We start from the raw sequence: 20,027 nt of genomic DNA on the forward strand, positions 1-20,027 counted from the left end.
GCCGGGGCCCCCACGGAGGCCAGTGGCCCCCCATGCTCCCCACACAGCCAGTTACACCTGAAGGGATCACGGCGGTCAGGGTGCGGTTGGCCTGAGGGTCACACCTGGCGGGAGGCCCAGGGGGGCCCTGGTGGGAAGGAGCGGGAGTCGGGGGGCTTCCTACCCCACTGGCACCAGGGCTCAAGGGTCTCAATCTCCTGTTCTGCTCCTCGTCCATCGGCCTCAAGTCTAAGCCTGGGCCACTGGCCGTGGGTCCCGAGGGCCCCGGGAGGCTGCCACCCAGGGGAGACTGTGGCGGGATCTGCCAAAGCTGCCCAGACGCCGGGGCAGCCGGCTGGCCAGCCTACCCTCACCCCGGGAGCCCTGGGGAGGGGGCGATGGGAGGCCCAGAGCCGGGTGTCCCAGGAAAGGGCTCCTCCCCCGGGCCTCCAGATGGGGGAAGGGGCTGGTTCCACTCGGGGCTCAGCAGTCCCGGCAGGGGGCCCCCCGAGGGGTGAGCACGCGGGACGGACCCCAAGGGCCACGGGGGAACGTGCTCCCCGCCTCGGCCACAGGAGACCTGGGAAAGTGGAGGGTGGGGTTGGACAGAAGGGGAGGAGGGGAGTCCACGGGACCACGCAGAGCCCCAGGGGGACCGGACGCCGCCCGTGGGGCCGGGCTGGGAAGGCGCCGGCTGTCCTTCCGTGGGTGGAGACGCTCCCCGGTCCCGGGGGACTCGATCCCAGCCCCGAGGAGGGCGGAGGCCCCACACGAGCGGCCTGGCGGCGGAGCGGAGGCCTCGCGGCGCGGCCTACCTGTGCCGTTGCCGGCCTGGCTCTGCCCCTTCGGCGGCGGCGGGGCCTGCCCCGGCTGCTCTTCCGACCTGAGGGGAGGAGAGGAGACACCAGCGTGAGGAGGCCCTGCCCGGCACGCCGCGCCCCTGGGGCTCACGCGGGCCCAACTCCTGGGGCTCCCGGGGCTGCGTTCCGAGGGACGCACGTTCCGGCTCCATGGCCACAAGCTCGCATCTCCTAAGCCGGTGCCGCGGCCTCGTTCATCGCTGAGCTCACAATGAACAGCTTGCCGGGGTGCGGATTTTCAACCAGCCCCGTGGGAGGGCGCTGCTGCGTCCCGCCAGCCACCCGGGCGAGGCCTCGGCCGGGCCACACCAGCCCGGCTCCCCAGCCCAGCCCGGCTCCCCAGCCCAGCCTGGCTCCCCAGCCCAGCCGGCTCCCCGTCCCAGCCCGGCTCCCCGGCCCAGCCCGGCTCCCCGGCCCAGCCTGGCTCCCCGTGCCAGCCCAGCTCCCCGGCCCAGCCCGGCTCCCCGGCCCAGCCTGGCTCCCCGTGCCAGCCCGGCTCCCCGGCCCAGCCTGGCTCCCCGTGCCAGCCCGGCTCCCCGGCCCAGCCTGACGCAGCCCGGTGTGCCCTCCATGGCCACCGCCGGCCTCGCGAGCCCCTGGGGCCCTGTCCTCTCCCAGTCTCCCTCCTCAGCTTCCAGCCGGGATGGGCTGGCGCCCGCCAGCACCCCGGACCCTGTCCCCCCCATGGGCTCTCTGCCCTGGTTCCCCGCCACCTCCCTCCCCCGCCTCCTGGCACTCACCTTCACCCACACTGACCCGAGCTATGGCTGCACCACCCAGAGCTCCCAGAGTCCTGGGGGCCCCAGGGGAGCCTGGTGGGGGCGGGAGGCATGGGGAGGGGCTCCGCAGAGGTGGGGCCGGGTGGGGTGGTTCCTGGCCTGTCACTGGGCCCCGTAACTGCCCCAGGGTCTCCGGAGGCGCTGCACCCACGCCACACCTCCCGCCTTTAGTAACAGCACAGGGCCGCTGGCGGCTGGACGTCCACCGCTGCCCGCGTGACGTCAGACGCAGAGAGGGGCGGGCGCGGTCGCCGCGGGGACCGGGAGGGCTGCCGGAGTGCTCGCTGGGAGGCCGGGACCTCAGTGCTCCGGGATCTTCTCTCCTCAGCATGGCGGCAAGCGGCCCTGGCGGCCTCCGAGACACGGGCGGGCCAGGCCACCTCTGAGCCACGCGACCGCCGGGGAGACCGCCTCGCGACCTTGCGGAAGGGGGACAGGCCTGCTGCACTCCAGCGACTCGGGCTCCCCGAGGCGGCCCAGCGGCCCCGGGCGGGTGGAGCGCGGCCCGCGGCCTGTGCGCAGCCGGCTCCCGGCCACGGTGCCCAGAGGGGGGTGTGCGGCGGGGCGGGCCGGCCCGGGCTGAGGGCGCGCGGTAGAGGCAAAGGAGGCTGACATTCCCAACGCTCCCGACCTTCCCAACGCTGGGCCGCCGTGGCGGGGAGAGCAGGGGCTGAGACGTGAGGGCCGAAAGGGCCCTCGGAAGACTCCGGCTGGGCCCAGACCACAGCCCAGCTGAGAGCAGGGGTGCGCGGCTCTGCCGGCGGGGACCCGTCACCGAAGGGCCTCCACCCGCGAACACGCAGGCGCGGGGCCGGGCGACTTGCCAGGCAACTTAATGGAAACCAAAACAGAGAGCCAGGTGCCAGGGGCTCACACCTGTCCTCTTAGCCACCAAGGGAGCTGCAACCTGAGGATGGCAGTTCAAAACCAGCCCCGGCAATGAAGCACCCAAAAAACCCAGCAGTGGAGTGGCACACGTGGTAGAGCGCTAGCCTTGAGCAAGAAAGCTCAGGGACACCCCAAGTTCAAGCCCCGGGACTGGCGTGCACGCGCGCACACACACACACACACACACACACGAGTGCTGGTCACAATGGCAGCGGACCCTGCAGCTCACCTGCGGTCTCGAGGTGTGACGTGAGCACACAGGTGTGTGCAGGTGCCTGCGTGGGTGTGAAAGCCTCTCTCCCCCAGACACCCCATCCCTGAACCAGCACGGCAGGAAAGAGCAAGTCCCCCCCCAAGCCTGCTCCCCCCACCTCCTCTCCAGGCTTCTGGGACTCTGAATGTGACCCCGTGGAGAGCTGGGGAGCCCTCCGTTTCCACTTCCCGAGCCCCGTGACCTCCGTGTTCCCTCCCACGCCTGGCACGGAGGCAGAGCTGGGCACGCTCACTGCCGGGGGGCGGGGGGGGGTGAAAGAGGACTGGACCCCGGGCGGGGCGGGGAAGACAGAGGGGTGGGCAGAAAACGTGGTGATTGCTGCTGCAGGGAGTGGGGTCAGGTCAGCCTTGGGCTGGGCGAGCGGCCCGGCGCCCCCGGAGGGAGCCCAGACTCCAGCGGAGGCGGACAGAGCACCTGGGCTGGAGGGAGGGCGCCTGTGCGGGGCCCGATGCCCGGGGGGACCCCATCTGCCCCCCCGGATCTCCTAGCGCAGGCCGGGTCCCTGCCCCTCCACGCACAGGCAAATGGGGCTCGATGTTCAAGCGACGACGGAGTCCCCCAAGGTCAGCCCAAGGGGAAACCTGGCTGGCGCCCGGCACCCGTGTCTGGCCCGGAGCCGGGAGGATGTCCTCAGAGACCGGATTGGGGCTGGGGAGACAGGCTCCCCGAAGCACAGAGGAGGCCCGGGGGTGCCGGGAGCGCGGGGAACAAGCCAGCCTTCCTCCTCAGGACCGCCTTCCCACGCCCGGGGAGCCCGTCACGGGCCCGGCCCACGGCAGCGGGCGTCAAAGGACGAAATCCCAACAGCACGGACCCCCGGCCTCCACGGAGAGCCCAGGGGCGGGCGGGGGCGTCCCGGGGGGGGGGCGGCCTGTCACCCGAGCTGCTGAGAGACAGGTGGGAGGTGCCAGCTGGGGGGCCGAGCAGAAGTGGCGGAGTCTCGTGGTTGGGGGTCAGGTACGGTATGCTGGCTGGCTTTGCAAATTGCTGCGCTGTTCTGGAACAATCTGCGTCCGCAGGCAGCACCAGGATCCCGACCCTGAGGGCCCCCCGCAGGGGCTGGGCCGAGCTCCTCGGGGGACGAGGGGCGCATAGATCTGAGGTCCCGCGCACGGTGCGGGGGCGTCCGGGGAGGTCGGGGAGCCCAGGACCCCGTCTCGAGGTTAAAGCCCTCTTCTCTCAGTAAGTACCAGACCAGGCGCTCCGTGACCGTCCCGGAAACGACGCGCACGACGCGCAAGGCGTTACCTGGTTTTCAGCACCTCTTGCATCTTCTGCTCCAGCTCGATCCGCCGCTGCCGCTCCCGGTCCAGCTCCTGCCGCAGCATCTCGGAGTTGGTTTCTTCCCGAAGCTTCCGCAGCTCCTCCTCTGTGGAGGGGGGAGGAAGCGGCGTTCACACCACGCGCGGCCCCTCCTAGCCCTGCCCGGGGGGGGGGGGCGGCTCCCCGACCCCGCTTCTGAGGAGGAGCAGCTCACTGGGACCCCTCCACCCGGGAGCCACGACGGGAAGCGAGGATGAGGCCTGCTCTGCGTACGCTCAAACCATGGCGCCAAGCGGAACCACGGGAGGCGTGAGCCCCGCCGCCGCTGCCCGCAGGACATCCTGGCAGGGGCAGACGACCCTCGGCTCGGCGCCTCTGGGCCCGGCGGGTTCGCGGAGGGGGCGGCGTGGCAGGGGCTCGGGGCTGTGGGTGGGGAGCCCCCACTGAGCCCCCCCAGCGTCCATCACAGGGACCAGGGACGGGCGGCTGGGGAAGGGTGCCGGGCCCCCAGGCGGCAGGTGGAGCCCCAAAGGCGGAGGCCGGCAGCCGGGGGGGGGGTGGGTAGGGGGGGGTGGGTGAGGGGCAGGAGCCTCGGAGGGCAGCAGCCTCGGGAGCGGCTCGAGGCACGGCGGGAGACATTCCCCGGCCACTGTCTTTGCCTCTGGGAGGAGCGCATGGGGACCCATTCTGCACCATCGGCCCAGGCCACGGAGGCCATCCCGTCCATCCCGTCCACCCTAGCGTGAGGAAGCGGCCACCCGGAGCCCGCGGCCCCGCCCTCTCCCCCCACGGACGCGAGGTCATCCACCCCGACGCGGCGGGGAGCACCCGCCTTCCCGAGGCCAGGACTGAACCCGAGCGACGGTGCCCAGTCCCTGCACCCGGGAGCCCCGAGTCCCGGCAGGCAGGGGGGCAGGAGCAGGCCGTCTTGCAGGGGCAGAGCGGGCGGCCCCCTGGCAGCAAGGGGCACTGGGCCTCCTGCCACGGTGTCGGGAAGGAAGACACGAGAGAAAGAAGCACCGGGATGAGCGGGTTCTGAACACGTGGCCCCCTTTCCCTCCTCACAGGGCAGAAAGAACAGCAATCTGCCCGCGGCTTGCGGTGGGAGGGGAGGAGGAGGGGCGGGCGGAGGCAAACGCTGCGTCCACCCAGGCCAAGGCACCGCGGGGCCGACCGGGAGCCGCAGAGGCCCTCCCTCACCCAGCAGCCTCAGCCCTGCGAGGCACTGGCTGGAGGAAATGAGAGGGCGTGTCCCCGGCCACACCCGGCTGAGCCAGGCTGCCCGGCGGCCGGGCCAGGTTGGGTGGCTGGCTGACCACCGCCTCTCCCCCCATGCCTCTGCTCCTCCGTAACGGCCGCAGGCTGGCACCACAGGCCGCGGTGACCTGCAGGCCGGGGAGATGCCATGCTCCGCTCCGCAGGCCTGTGGGCCGATTCTTCGTGTGCCAGCCTGGGGCCCGGACAACTACCAGGAGCCAGTCAGACACAGAGCTCCGCTGCTGTGAGCACGGAGTTAGCGATGTCCCCGGACCTGGGCACGCACCGGCCTCCAGATGTCCAGATTGCTAGTAGGCAAGGTCAGACTTTCACTCGCCTGGAGCCTTCTTTCTGGGGAGGTATTCCAGTCATCCAGCAGCTGCCTCTCCAGATGCGGGGTCGAGTCCGGTCCCCTCTCTGGACACGGGGATGTGGGGTCCACCCTGAGGTACCAAGTCCTGGCCAAGGTCAGTATTCCAGGCCCAGGCCCACTTGCCAAACCAGGCCAGACCGGCAGGGGCCCCGTGGAAGTCGGGCGACAGCGCGATGGCCCGGGACGGAGGCCACAGGCCAGTAAACCCGCGATGTCTGGATCGGCCGAGTGCTGGAACCCGCAGCCCCGTCAACACCCGCGGTGACACCTCCCCTTTCCTGCCTGCTAGGACCTGCCAGACAGCACGGTCCAGCTCTGTGCCCAGCTCCGCGCGCCCAGCTCGGGGAGATCCTTCCCGGGACGCCATGGAGGCCATGGAGGCCAGGCCCCGCCCCCAGCTGGTCCTCAACGGTCCTGGGAAGACCCCGTGAGCCCTAACCCTCCCCATCCCTCCCCCTCCCCCCTCGCCAACCCGCTGACTCCTGCCCAGGCCCCCCCCCACACCTCCACTCACACCTGCACACCTCTGCTCACACCTGTGCGCACACGCACACACACGCTCGCTGGTTGATTCTCGTGGAGGAATCGCCACGCGTCAGTCTCTCAGTGCTGGGGAGGCCGTCGGAGCAACGGGGACGGACGCGCAGTGGGACCTGCAGAGCAGCCTTGCGCGCGTGAGCGGCGCACCGGGGGCGCCGGGGCGCCGGGGTCCAGACCCACGGGGGCAGGACCCCACTGCCTGCGGCCCGTCCCCACAGGGGAGTCACCTGTGCCGGGGTGGGCTCAGCTGCAGGGGGGCTCCGTCTCTGGGTCTGTCCCCGTGCGCGCGCGTGTGTGTGCGTGTGTGTGTGTGCGCGCGTGCACACCCTTTCCCCTTTCCTTACCAACCTCCCGCCCAACACCCACCCACGCCCCATGGCGTCTTTGACCCTAGCCTGCGTGCGAGTCAAGCCAGCCCCCCCCCCGCCCCCGCCCCCACCCCCGCCGCCCCCGCCCCCGCCGCCCGGCAGGTACTGGTTCCTCCCAGCAGCGACTGGGAACAGGAAGCTGCGTGTTCCCGGCCGGGCTGGGCCGCTCCTGGACGCTCGCTCACTCCCACCTGGCGCGGCTGAGCTGAGCGGAGCCGGGGGCGGGGGGGGGGGGGCGGCCACCAGCCTCCAGCGCAGCCGGGGGGGGGGGGGTGTCGGCCTGAGCCGAGGCCACGGGCACCACGCAGGCTCGGGGCGCACGCGCGGCACCTGCTTGCCGTGTGGAGGGGTCGGGGGCCGCGCGCCTGGGCGTCCAGGGCAGGGGGGGGGGAGGGGGGCAGTCCAAGCCCGTCCCGGCCTCGACCCGCCCGCCAGACACGGCCCTGAGAACTCATCCTCCAGGCTCGCGCGGCGCGTCGGCTCCCAGGGCCCCGGGGGCTCTCGGGGGGCAGTCGGGGGGTCGGGTGGGCCGGCCGAGCTCCGCGGCCCCCTTGGGGGAGGCCCCCCCCCCCCCCGCAAGCGTGAGACCCGGCAGCCGCCTCTGCCCCGCGGCGACACATTTGGGTCAAGCGCTGGGCGGCGCGCGGCCGTCTTTCCCGGGACAAAAGCAATGCAAATCCCCGGTCACGGGTCTTTCTCTCTCCTCCCCGGGAACAGACGCGGGAGGGCTGGCGTCCCGCCCGGGCAAAGCGCTGAGCTGGGCGTCCACGAGGCCGCCCGGCCCCACCCCGCCTCTCCGCGGCCGCTGAGTGCCCAAGGACCCCCGGTCACGACGGCCGGCCCCGACCCGCGGGATGTCCGCGCCAGCCGCCTCGACCTCCTTCCTCGGGGGGCATGGCCGTCCCGTGGTGCGGGTGTCTCCCATCCTTCTCCTGCCCCCTCTGGCAGTGCCCCAAAGCGCCCCGGAACAGGGCTGCCAGTGCCCGGGTGGCCCTGACAATGAAGTGCACGCACTGGACCTGTACACCTCCAGGCTGAAAGGCACCCTGGAGGGGGCTCTGCCGGCTGCCAGGCGTGCCACGCCGTGGGGCCACGGAGGGCCTTTGATGCTTGTGCCACGCCGTGGGGGCCACAGAGGGCCCCTGCCACTCATCCTAGGGGCCACGGAGGGCCCCTGCCAGTCATCCTAGGGTAGAGGAATATGATCCCACAACACAGGCCGCAGCTTCTGGAGCCTCACTGCGTACCTGATGGTGGCCAAGCTACAGGTGGGGAGCTGCAGTAAGTCACAGCCAGCACGTTAGACCGAGGCACCGGCCCACCCAAGAGAGCCACTCCCCCCCTCGGCTCTCCCCTCCCCCCCCCCGCCAGGGCTGGCCACAAGGGGCTCAGGGCGCTCATCTGACCGGGTTAGACCACGGAAGACAGCCAGGGAGTCTGTAGGGGCCAGGGAAGGCACGCTGCCTGCTGAGGAAAGAGTCTATCTCCGCGTTTTCCAAGCCCCAGGGTTACACGGTAGAAGAAGATTTTGTGCCGTGATCCAGAAGTTCCTATTCTGGGCTTCCGCTCAACCCAGCCAGCACCTGTGCCAGCCAGCAGCCGTCCAATTACCAGGAAGGCACCCGGTGCTGTGCAGGGTGACACCGGGAAAACCCAGGGCCTCCCTCCCCAGGAGGCCAACCCCAACCCCTACAGGAGCGATCGGGAACACCGGGGAGGGCAGGGAGAGGGCACGAGGGGGCAGGCCGCGGGGTCCGCACCAGCCACGCCAGCCGCCGGAGAAGAGCAGCCGGCCTGCTGGCCCTCCACGCTGGGGCCCGACCCTTCCCTCCACGCCCGGGCCTGTGGGGTGCAGAGGAGCCACGTCCACCCCCGTGGGCCTGGCGACCGCGAGTGACGGGCCGCGGTCCTCCAGGCCCAGCCCCAGCGCCACCCAGCCCGCAGGGAAGCTGCTGGGAGGAAGGAAAGCAGCTTTGGGGCTATTTTTAAACCTGCAAAAGTAGAACTCTCATGCAAGAGAGCCCCTCCTGGCACACGGTCCCGCAAGCCAGCCTCCGCCAGAAAGAAGAATCAAGTGATAATCCTTAAATAAAACGTCCCTGGATCCAGCCAGGAGTGCAGCTCGGAGGGACGCCAGGGGTCACGGAGCGCCGCCCCCGGCCAGGGGAGGCCGCACACCCGGGGGGGGGGAGCGCCGCTCCCCCCGGACGCTCACGGGAGCTCTCCTCTCCCGAGGCTGGAGGCGCGGGGCGAATGGGAGAGCGCCCACCTAGCGAGCAGGAGGCCCCGAGTTCAGCCCCGAGTTCTACTTCTTTCAAATCTCCATCCTCCCCATGAACTCTAGAACACAGAGCCCTGTCCTTCCCCAGAGGCCCCTCCCCCCCCCAGCGGCAGCAACGGGGGGCTGGACTGGCCCCCCGCGCCCCCGCTCAGGGTGGGGGCGGACGCCGGGGTCCCGCTGTGTCGCTGGGGCTGAGGGACACGAAGTGCACCGGGCTCCCCCTCCCCCACGACGCCCCCCTCCCCCGCCCCCGCGGAAACCCAGGTGGCTGGTCTTCGGGCGTTCACCTCGGTGGAGGCCCTGCCCCTTCCCAGGGCAGAGCCGAGGCCCGGGGCTCGCACGGCGTGCGGCTCAAAGGCCCCCACCCCAGCCGAGCGCGGTTCAAGACGAAGACTCAAACGGCAGGTTTCCACGGGGCGAGAGTTGTGACTCTGAGACGGGCCGCTCTCTCTGTTTTTCTTTTCTCTTGATAGGCTTGGGGTGGCAGCAGAGCCGCAAGTGCTCGGCCATCGACCCAAACCGCCAGCCCAAGACGCACGGCTGACCCTCCAGCGCCCCGGGGGCCAGGTTCATCCTTCCTCTAGAAAAGAGCTGGAAGGACCTGGGCATCGACCTCCTCTGGCTCCCCGTCTTCATCCGTCCTCTGACTCGTTTGTTCCCACTCCCCTTCCTCACACTGGGGGCAGAACCAGGGACCCCAAGACTGTCCTCACACTGGGGGCAGAACCAGGGACCCCATGACTGTCCTCACACTGGGGGCAGAACCAGGCCCCCATGACTGTCCACCACACTGGGAGCAGAACCAGGGACCCCAAGACTGTCCACCACACTGGGGGCAGAACCAGGGACCCCATGACTGTCCTCACACTGGGGGCAGAACCAGGGACCCCATGACTGTCCTCACACTGGGGGCAGAACCAGGCCCCCATGACTGTCCACCACACTGGGAGCAGAACCAGGGACCCCAAGACTGTCCACCACACTGGGGGCAGAACCAGGGACCCCAAGACTGCCCACCACACTGCGGGCAGAACCAGGGACCCCAAGACTGTCCACCACACTGGGGGCAGAACGAGGGACCCTAAGACTGTCCACCACACTGGGGGCAGAACCAGGCCCCCATGACTGTCCTCACACTGGGGGCAGAACCAGGGACCCCATGACTGTCCTCACACTGGGGGCAGAACCAGGGACCCCATGACTGTCCTCACACTGGGGGCAGAACCAGGGACCCCATGACTGTCCTCACACTGGGAGCAGAACCAAGGACCCCAAGACTGTCCTCACACTGGGAGCAGAACCAAGGACCCCATGACTGTCCTCACACTGGGGGCAGAACCAGAGACCCCATGACTGTCCTCACACTGGGGGCAGAACCAGAGACCCCATGACTGTCCTCACACTGGGGGCAGGACCAGGGACCCCACGACTGCCCCGGGAGTGGGGGAGTAGGCCTACCATGACTGGGGAGGGAGAGCAGGCCCGCCCATCACTGCCCGGTGGGGGGGGGAGGAGCACCAGGAATGAACTGCAAGAGCGGCATGACGAGGCCAGCCCCAGGGGACCTCACAGGGCTGCAGCCCCTCCCTCGGCCCCTCTCCAGTGGGCCTGTGTCGGCCTCATCTCTGCTGGGGAGGGGTTCTAACGGCTTCTATCCGCTTGCTCCAGGACCCACCCTCCCTGCCAGCCCCAGCTGCCCTGCAGCGTGGGGGTGACGGTGGCCCGGAGCCGGGCCCAGCACCCTAGGGGGCCTTGCACCCATAAGGAACTCGGGGGCCCGCACGGCACGGCACGGCAGAGAGAGGGAGGCTCCCAGACCCCCACAGCCCTCAGAAGGACTTCTCCCAAGCCCACTCCCATCCACGTTGCTTTGGGGTGCAGGCGGGGTGCCGGCACCTTGCGACACTGGAGATGGCACTTCCCAGGGTGACCAGGGAAGGTCTACCCGTGTACAGAAACCACAGAAGACAATGGAAGGAGCCACTGAAGTACATCTCGGGCTAACTGAAAATGGATGATGCTTTTAATTTATTCATGCACTCCTTTAACCAATTCAGGTTCCTCCCTTTGGCCAGGGCCGAGGTTCATTTCACCTCCATCCTCTTCATCCAGGGTTCGTTTTCTCACAGGAACATTTGTACTCTTCAATATTTGATAACTGGAAGAGCTTGCATATACCTGGGCTATTTCCTCTCCTCTAAGAAAAAAAAAAGGTGGGGGGGCGTCTGCAGGCTCTGTGGCGTATCTCCCACCTGGGGCTTTCCTGTCATCAACGGTCACTAGGCTCAGGGTACAAAAATAAGTCCTGCTCGTAGCCTCAGGGCCCAGAGCCTCCTTCAGCTGACAACAGACGCCGAGGAAAGAATAATCGCCGATCGACAGGGAACAGGCAGGACGCACCAGCACCTCGGGTGCAGCTGTCACACAGACCAGGGCCTGTGTCTCAGGGCCATTCTGGACCGGCTACCAGGACACAATGTAAGCGTCAGTGTGCTAACCTTTACCTAGCAGGGGAGGCACGCACAGACACACGTTTCCTTCTATAAAAACAACAGTCCAGTGCTGAGCCGGGCCACCCGTGACTCACACCCGCCATCCCAGCTACGTGGGAAGCTGAGAATGGGAGGATCGAAGTTCAAGACCAGCCCAGGCAGAAAAGTTACCCGTTGCTGGGCGCAGTGACACACGCATATCATCCTAAGCTCCGTGGGAGGCTGAGATGGGGAGGCCTGTGGTTCCTGGCCGGCCCAGACTCAAAAGTCCACGAAACCCCACCTCCACGGAGGGAAGCCGGGTGTGGTAGAGCGCCCTTGTTGTTCTAGCTATGACAAAAACAGGCGGATCACAGCCCAAGCGCACACCCACCTGTGAAACGATCAGCAGAAAAGGCTGGGGGTATGGCTCAGCGGCAGAGCGCCGGCCTAGCAAGGACAAGGCCTTAAGTTCAAACCCTAGTACCGAAAAAATATATATAAAATTAAAAGAAAATCTGTCAGAGGAGAATGGAGAAAGGTGGTATAGGAGTGCCTGGGGGAAAACTCATGTTCTCTACATAGATTCTGATTTCAAAACCAGGTATCTTAGTTATTTACTTTTGAGATAGGGTCTCCCTTTGTTACCTGGGCTGGAGTCAAACTCTTGAGCTCAAATGACGCTCCCTGCTCTGCCTCCCAGTGCTAGGACAATAGAAGTGGCCTACTAGGACCAGCCCTGAATAGCAGGAGAAGTGAATTAAAAAGAACCTCTGACCCTGTGCATAACAAGATGACATCACACATTTCCCGGTGGGATGAGCCCAAGACGCCGTAACGTCACCGAAGCTCGAGACTCGAGTCTCCACGCAGGACAGCAGGGGACAAACGCAACTGAGGACATGCCACCAAAGAGCAGACTCCCGCTCTTCCAAAACACCAAGATCAGGAAGCACAGAATGGCTGGCTGAGCATCTGTTCCAGAGGAGAGGAGCCCGAGGAGACGAGACAGGACACCGGCCATGACCCAGGACTTGCCCTCGCTGTACAGACATCGACGGAACAACAAGGAACTTGGAAGAAAGTCTTAGACATCAGCACTGAACCAGTGTTAACTTACTGACCTTCCCAATGTGTTGCCTCTGCTACCAGAAAACACAGCCAAGTATTTACAACTCAAGGGTGTCGTGTCTGCAAGTGACCATCGGGAAGCCCAGAAAAAAATAATGTAGATGGATAGAGAAACACGTGAGTGAACAGATGCACGGATGGACAAACGGGTGGGCAATGGATAGATTGGGCGGGGGGCTGGGAAGGTGGCCCAGTGGTAGAGTGCTTGCCTCGCATACACGAAGCCCTGGGTTCGATTCCTCAGCACCACATAAACAGAAAAAGCCAGAAGTGGCGCTGTGGCTCAAGAGGTAGAGTGCTAGCCTTGAGCAAAAAAGAAGCCAGGGACAGTGCTCAGGCTCTGAGTTCAAGCCCCAGGACTGGCAAAAAAAAAAAAAAAGATAGATTGGGTGGGTGAAGAAATGGATGGATGGGGCTCAGATGTATAGCAGTGTGTGTGTGTGTGTGTGTGTGTGTGTGAATGGACAGATGTGTGGATGAATGGGGGCAAAGGATGGGCTGCTAGATAAAAAACAGATAGTAAAATATTAATCTTTAAGGAGTAACTGGATAAAAACTATGGGAGTTTAGACTGGGAATGTGGCTTGATGGTAGAGTGCTCAGCTAGCACGCATGAAGCCCTGCGTTCGATTCCTCAGCACCACATACGCAGAAAAGGCCAGAAGCGGTGCTGTGGCTTAAGTGGTAGAGCACTAGCTTGAGCAAAAGAAGCTTGGGGGGGGTGCTCAGGCCCTGAGTTCAAGCCCCCCACCAAAAAAATACATATGGGCATTTATTTATATGCCACTCTTGTCACTTTCCTGTAAGTCTAAAGTTGGGTCACAGAGAAAGTTAAAAGAAAAGAAAGACAATCTCTAAACATCTGGAGTGCAGAGAAACACAGGGAGCCAGGCTCCCCTGCCCATAACAGCCACGAAGGGGTGGGCGCTCCTGGGGGGACCCTCCACCCAGCAGCACGCACCCCACCAGTGGGACGCCCCCGGGGAAAGGAACCCCAAAACAAATCCCAGTGTGCGTCCCCTTCCGGCGGTGGGCGGCGGTCCCCGGGTGCATCCGAGATTCCCATGTGTTCTCATGACAGAACAGAAAGCGAGGGGCAGGGCTGGTGTCCCCCGGGACCCAGAGAAAGGTCCAGCGAGGTCAGAGAGACACGCCGGCGTCCTGGACGGGAGTGCCCATCTGATTACGCGTGTGAGCTCACGCGGCCCTGGCGCTGGCGCCGGGGCAGGGACCGCCCCGGAGGCCGCGCTGCTCTCTACCACCTCCCAACACCAGGAACCAGGGCTGCTTTCCCAGACGGTTCCTTCCAGGGCTGGGACAGGATAGGTTTGCGACAACGCTGACTATCCTGTCACGCTGAAAAGGGCTCAGAAACCAACCCCACGTCTCCCGCAGTCCACAGCCAGGACTACACGAACCCCAGTGAACAACAACCACGTGACTACAACCCGTGGAGCGTGCGCGGGCCCACGCCCCAAGGACGGCAGTCCAGCCCCCCCAGCATGCTCACCGTCCACCTCATTACCACAGACCTGGAAAGCTAAGGGGGGAGGCACCCAGCACGCGTCCCGTCTCCCCACACGCGGGAGTTTGCTTTCCCTAATGTGGGGGCTCATGCACGGGGCGCGGAGGGCGGGAGCAGGAATGGGCCAGGGCGCCGCGGCGGCTGGGAGACGGGGCTCCGTGAGCATCGGCCCGGCGGTGAGCTTGGGACGGCCCACGCCCACACCCCACGCGGACCGTCCTCCCCAAACACCGAGCACGCTCTGTGACTACGGACCGACCGAGGGCAGCAGAGGGGGACGGGCAAGGGCCCACGGGACTGCACAGGGACCCCGTCACGGTGGCCCCGTCACGGATCGCAAAGCGTGACGAGAGGCGGAACCCGCAGAGTCGAGACCGAGAAGACACGCAGCTGCCCCCCGCCCCCGCCGGCCCCCCACCCCGGCCCCCGGTGAGGGCCCGCTCAGAGAGACTCGCCAGACCGGGAAATGTGAGCTCAATCCCGCATCTGACAGAACCCAAAGGAAAGCCGCTGTTCATCTTCTGTGGCACACTGGACGCGTGGCCTCTGTCTCTAAAACGTCACGAGCGACCTCGTAAAACGTTGACAGCTGAAAGGAGAGGGTGCCGCGTCCGGAATACCCTGGGAGGGAGCGGGAGGCAGCCGGCCTGGCCCGGAACCAGCTTCCGCCACCGACATCGGCCAGGGCTCTAGCCCTGTGAACACCCGGGATTTCCCCGAGGTCACCTGTCCCCCACGAACACTTTCGATACTCACGAAGGAAGTGTTTCTCCAGTAAGGCGATTTCCAGGTGACCCTTGATCTCGTTCAGCCGATCGCACTCTGTCCGGTTGAAGTCCTGGACCCCTGCAGCCATGATGAGGGTCCCCGCGCCAGCCTGGAAGACAAACCCCGGGAGCTCAGAGGCGCCGCCGGGAGCCCCCGGCCCCACACCGCCGCGGCTGCGGACGGCCACAGCCGCAGCTCTCAACGGGACAGCAGCCTCAGTGTCCAGGGCATGGGGGGCGCCGTGCACAGGGCCCCCATCCACGCGGGCCGGAACCCACGGGGCCGGGGACCCGCCACCCTGCACCTCAGACCCCGGGAGGTCAGCCTGGAGAAGGGGACACGAAGGCTGCGGTGTCTCTGATGCCATGGGTGCTCGCCTGCAGAGAGAAGCCGGGGCCAGCGCCCCCAGCGCGTGCGAGGCCCGGCCAGAGCGGCGGACACCTCACGTCGGAAGCGGGGCCACACTCAGGCCCGCACCGTTCTGCCAGGCCAGACGGGAGATCAAAGGCGGAGCCAGGCCTGAAGGGAACCGCGCTGAGCAGACTCTGAACCCAGGTCTCCCATCTGCCCCCTGGGGGCCCAGCTAATACCCTGTCCTGTCCCAGGCCACTGCCCAGCCCTGGTGACAGCAGGAGAGGAGCGAGGCCAGGCCTGCCTGCGGGTGTGTGTGTACACGTGTGTCCATGGGTGGGCACGTGTGTGCGTGTGTGTGCTGCCACGGCAGACCACCAGAGAGTGTGCAATCAGGCGTCAGCCAGATGGGCCTCCGGAGGCTCAGAACACGGCGCAGACGTCAGCGTCTCCACGGCCGTCCAGCCTGCCTCAGACGAGCTCGCAGAGCCCGGGGAGGGGGGTACCCGACACCTGCGCAGGCAACGGGCTGCGTGCAGTGTCATCCCCCCCATGTGCAGTGTCCCCACCCTCTGCGTGCAGTGCCATCCCCCCTCTGCGTGTAGTGTCATCCCCCCTCTATGTGCAGTGCCATCCCCCCTCTGCGTGCAGTGTCATCCTCCCGCTGCATGGTGTCATCCCTCCTCTGCTGCAGTGCCATCCCCCCTCTGTGTGCAGTGCCCCCACCTTCTGTGTGCAGTGTCATCCTCCCTCTGCGTGCAGTGCCCCCACCTTCTGTGTGCAGTGTCATCCCCCCTCTGCGTGCAGTGCCATCCCCTCTGCATGCAGTGCCATCCCCCCTCTGCGTGCAGTGCCCCACCCTCTGCATAGTGTCATCCCCCCTCTGTGTGCAGTGCCATCCTCCCTGTGCATAAAGTGCCCCCACCTTCTGTTTGCAGTGTCATCCCACCTCTGTGTGCAGTGTCATCCCATTTGCAGTGTCATCCTCCCTCTGCATGCAGTGCCATCCCCCTCTCTGTGTGCAGTGTCATCCTCCCTCTATGTGCAGTGTCATCCCCCCTCTGTGTGCAGTGCCATCCTCCCTCTGCGTGCAGTGCCCCCACCCTCTGCATGTAGTGTCCCTACCCTCTGTGTGCAGTGTCCCCACTCTCTGTGTGCAGTGTCCCCCTCTGTATGCAGTGTCATTCCCCCCCCCCAGTTGTGGGAAACCTGCAAACCCTGCACGCAGACCCCAACACCGTGGCGTCCATCTCCAGCTCTTATGTTTCAGAACAACCCCTAAGGTGTTAAAGACAGATGGTGAGCACGTGCCTAGCATATGCTCCAGAATCATCCAGAAAGGCCCAGAGGGTGGAGACAGGCAGGGGAGGCCGGAAGAGGGGGAGAGGTCCGACATGAGGGTGGCAGGCTCGTGCCTAGCTCCAGTATGCCGGACGCGTGGAGCCTTCTCTACCAGCAAAACGAAGCCGAAACCTGAACCCCACACACAGACGTGGCGTCACCTGCACACCGTGGCATCCGCGAGCCACCCGGCCCGCGATGCAGACCAACCCCAGGCTCTGCCCTGAGCTCCGTGCCCACCTCCCCCTCCCCGCCCGCCTGCTGATGGGCTCCTCGGGCCCCGGTGTCCATCCTAGAGTGCGTGCCAGTCACCTCCTCTCCACCTCCCCTCCCTGGGCCTCGTTTAGAGCGGGTGAGGTGAGGCCGGTCTTGAGGAGGAGGAGGTCATAAATGTTGGATTGAAATGTGATCTGGCAGCCTGGGAGTTCAGGGCCTTGGCCTTCCCTCCCTCCCTCCCTGCCTCCCTTCCACTGCCCCACACCTCACTGCCCTCTGGCCTGACCTTCAATGTCACCAGCAGGGCCACCTGCAGGGAACAGGCTCTGGAGAGTTCGCCCTCGCGGCTCCTGAAACCTGAGCACCGTACCTGACCCGCTGCTGTCCCACTGCCGAGACACCGTGCCGTGGGCAGGAGGGGGAGCCAGGCCAGAGGCTGGCCTGGGGGGGGGGCCTGGCCAGGAGCCCCCTGGGGCGGGAACCACGTCTCCCCCCACCGTGTAGTACCACACCCCATGCAGCCATCTACCCGTCCCTGAGCTTGGCTTTCCCACCCACGACAGATCTCAGGGGCCGTGAAGATGCTTCCGACACGCCGTCCAGCGGTCAGGACCCCAGGTGGGCCCGACAGGGCACCGCTCTGAGGTTTGGGGAGTCAAATCCCACTCTAAGTCGGACCCAAGTCTCCCAATTGCCCCTTCTCAGACTCAGGAGTGCCCTGGGCCGGGACTGGGGCCTGCACACAGGACCATGGCTGTGGTCACTGTGGAACGGAGGGGTGGCCAGCCCCTTCTGGACGTCTCCAGCTTTTCAAGAACCATTTCCTGGGGCTGGGGATATGGCCTAGTGGCAAGAGTGCTCGCCTCGTATATATGAAGCCCTGGGTTCGATTCCCCAGCACCACGTATACAGAAAATGGCCAGAAGTGGCGCTAGTGGCTCAAGTGGCAGAGTGCTAGCCTTGAGCAAAAGGAAGCCAGGGACAGTGCTCAGGCCCTGAGTCCAAGACCCAGGACTGGCCAAAAAAAAAAAGGAGTTCAAGAACCATTTCCTGCACTGAGACTGCAGTCCCAGCGGGGGGTGGGGGGAGGGGGAGGCGGAAGATTCTTCCATCTCTCCTGCAGTGCCTGGGCTTCCTTCTGTGCAGCCCGCTTCCAGCCTGCCGCCTCTCTTTACACGCCTGGCCCTGGCCACAGGGATAGCCCTCCCCCCCATGCCACCCTCCCCTGAGCACTGTCATCCCGCCCAATGTCACCCCCGACTGCCACGCTTCCTCCGCACCCGGCCTCCTGGCCCTCACCGGAAGCCCTCCCCCTTCCCCTCCCTCTGTCTCCCAGACCTTTCCTATGGGGTCTGGATTCTGCCCTCGACCACGGTGTCCCGGAACACAAACATCTCCCAGAAAGGACACGGGAGCACACCTGCCTGCTGGCTTGGGACCTGAGCGTGTGCCAGTGCCGGTCACCCGGGACAGGGGCCGTGGGAGTCGGATCCTCAGAGACAGAAATGAGAACGGGGAGGCCTGGGGCTGGGGCGGGGGGGAGGACCGGGGAGTTGGTATGTAACGAGCAAGGGAACGTTCCGGCAGTGGATGGGGGTGGGGGGCGCCCCCGCGGAGGGGGATGCGGCCCGGGAGGCGCGGGATGCAGTCCACTCGCCGGGGCGTCTGCGGGGTGCTGGGAGTCTGCGCCCTTTCGCTGTACGTTTCTCTTTTGGTCCCGGGATGGACCCCAGGATGTGGCACTGGCCATTGGTCCCGGGATGGACCCCAGGATGTGGCACTGGCCAGGCAGGCGCTCTGCACCGAGCTACGGCCCAGCCCGAGTCCGAGCTCTTTATAGAGAGCGAGCGGCTCAGTGCCAGCTCCAAGGGGCCGGCAGCCGCCCATGCTGGCCAACCGAGGGAACCCCAGGCCGGCGGCGGGAGGGGGCGGGGCGCCCCGCGGGGAAGCGAGGGGCTGCACGTGACCAGCCGTCCCGTGTGAAAACAGATGTTCGTGAGCAAACGCGCACACAGCTGCTCCGCGTGACTCGTCAGAGCCCCAGAGTGGAAACAACCCAACGTCCCTGGACAGCCGTGGGGATCAGAACCACGGGCTGTGCGGACCAGGACAGAAGCAGCCGCGCAGAGGAAGCCGCCCCCAGTGGTGGCGCCGTGCCGCCTGCCTTCTTCGGACCCGCTCGGACCCACTCCACACGCCGCAGGCTGGTGGCGGGGGCCCCGCGGGCAGCTGCCGGGAGGGACTGACTGACGGGGCACCCCGGCCTCTCGGGGTGACAGGCTGGCTGAGGAAAGGTCCATACAACAGGGATACACCGGAAATGGTTTCCTGGCACACGACAGTGGCCCCGGCATGCGGTGGGGATTCGAACACACGGCTGCCATCATCGAGCCCACTGCAGGGGGCTGGGAGCCGGCCCCTGGGCTCCAGGAAGCCCCACTCAGGAGGGAACCCTGCCACCTCCGTGAAGAGGGGCGGAGGGCAGACCAGGGCAGCAGAACATCCAGTGTGCCGGCACCCCCGGGGCCCCAGGAGCGCGGCCCCAGAGCAGGGCTTAGGCCCCAGGGACGCGGGTTGGTGCAGGGGGCCTGGACAGGGAAAGGGCTCTGCACCACTGTCCAGCCATCGGTAATCAATCCCAGATGCCTGTGCGCTAACAGGCCGGGGGCAGGCCCGGCGCCTCCGGTGCATTTCCACTTCCAATGTGCAAAGCAGGCCTAGAAGGCGGACACCACTGCTGTCCCCGGGCAGGGCCGAGGGTCAGGCGAGGCCCAGCAGCCGGCCCCAGCTGGGCCCCACGGGCAGTGACAGGCTCTCCCCCGCCCCTCAGGGCGCCCGCCCGAGCCTCTCTCATCACAGGGTCCCCAGGGCCCTCGGGGCAGGAACACAGCTTCCAGTCTGACCTTGCGGAAGCCTCTCTGGGCATCTGCCCTTGCCCTCGAGACGCCCCCACGCCCCCGAGGGAGCTCAGCCCAGCCCCCCTCCGGGCCCCGCTCCTTCCTCCATGCAGCCCTCACATGTCTCCTCTGCCCCCCCCACCGCCCCTCCTTGGAAACCACATTTTTCAGACACTGCCCAGTTGACACCCACAGCTCCAACACTAACTGCCCCCCCGCAAGGCTACAGTGTCCCCAAATCCAGATGCCTCGACCCCAGCCAAGACCTGCCTCTCCACCCCTGGACTGTCTCCTTTCTTCCCTGGCTCCAACTCACTCAACACCCCCTAGAAACCATGGAACGTTCTGGGGACAGGCCCTCTTCCTGTAAGGACCCTGGCAACACAAGGGAGGGTGGGGGAGGGGCCCAGAACAGAAGCTCCTAAGCTCCGACCCTTGCATCCACTGGGGTCCCCGACAGTGGAC

The 20,027-nt window shown here is 66.4% G+C and overlaps 1 protein-coding gene across 1 annotated transcript in view; it reads right to left on the bottom strand.

The window, feature by feature from the left end:
- Gramd4 (GRAM domain containing 4) overlaps positions 1 to 20,027 on the bottom strand; it is a 57,555-nt gene that overhangs the window by 13,893 nt on the left and 23,635 nt on the right. Inside the window, exons 3-5 of the mRNA XM_048353897.1 lie at positions 14,746 to 14,866; positions 4,029 to 4,149; positions 795 to 862 (exon numbers count right to left, since the gene is read on the bottom strand). Of these exons, the coding sequence (XP_048209854.1) occupies positions 795 to 862; positions 4,029 to 4,149; positions 14,746 to 14,866 (310 nt within the window). The remainder of the gene's footprint in view (positions 1 to 794; positions 863 to 4,028; positions 4,150 to 14,745; positions 14,867 to 20,027) is intronic.

Source organism: Perognathus longimembris, chromosome 1 (genome assembly GCF_023159225.1).
Source record: "Perognathus longimembris pacificus isolate PPM17 chromosome 1, ASM2315922v1, whole genome shotgun sequence".
NCBI lineage: Eukaryota > Metazoa > Chordata > Mammalia > Rodentia > Heteromyidae > Perognathus > Perognathus longimembris.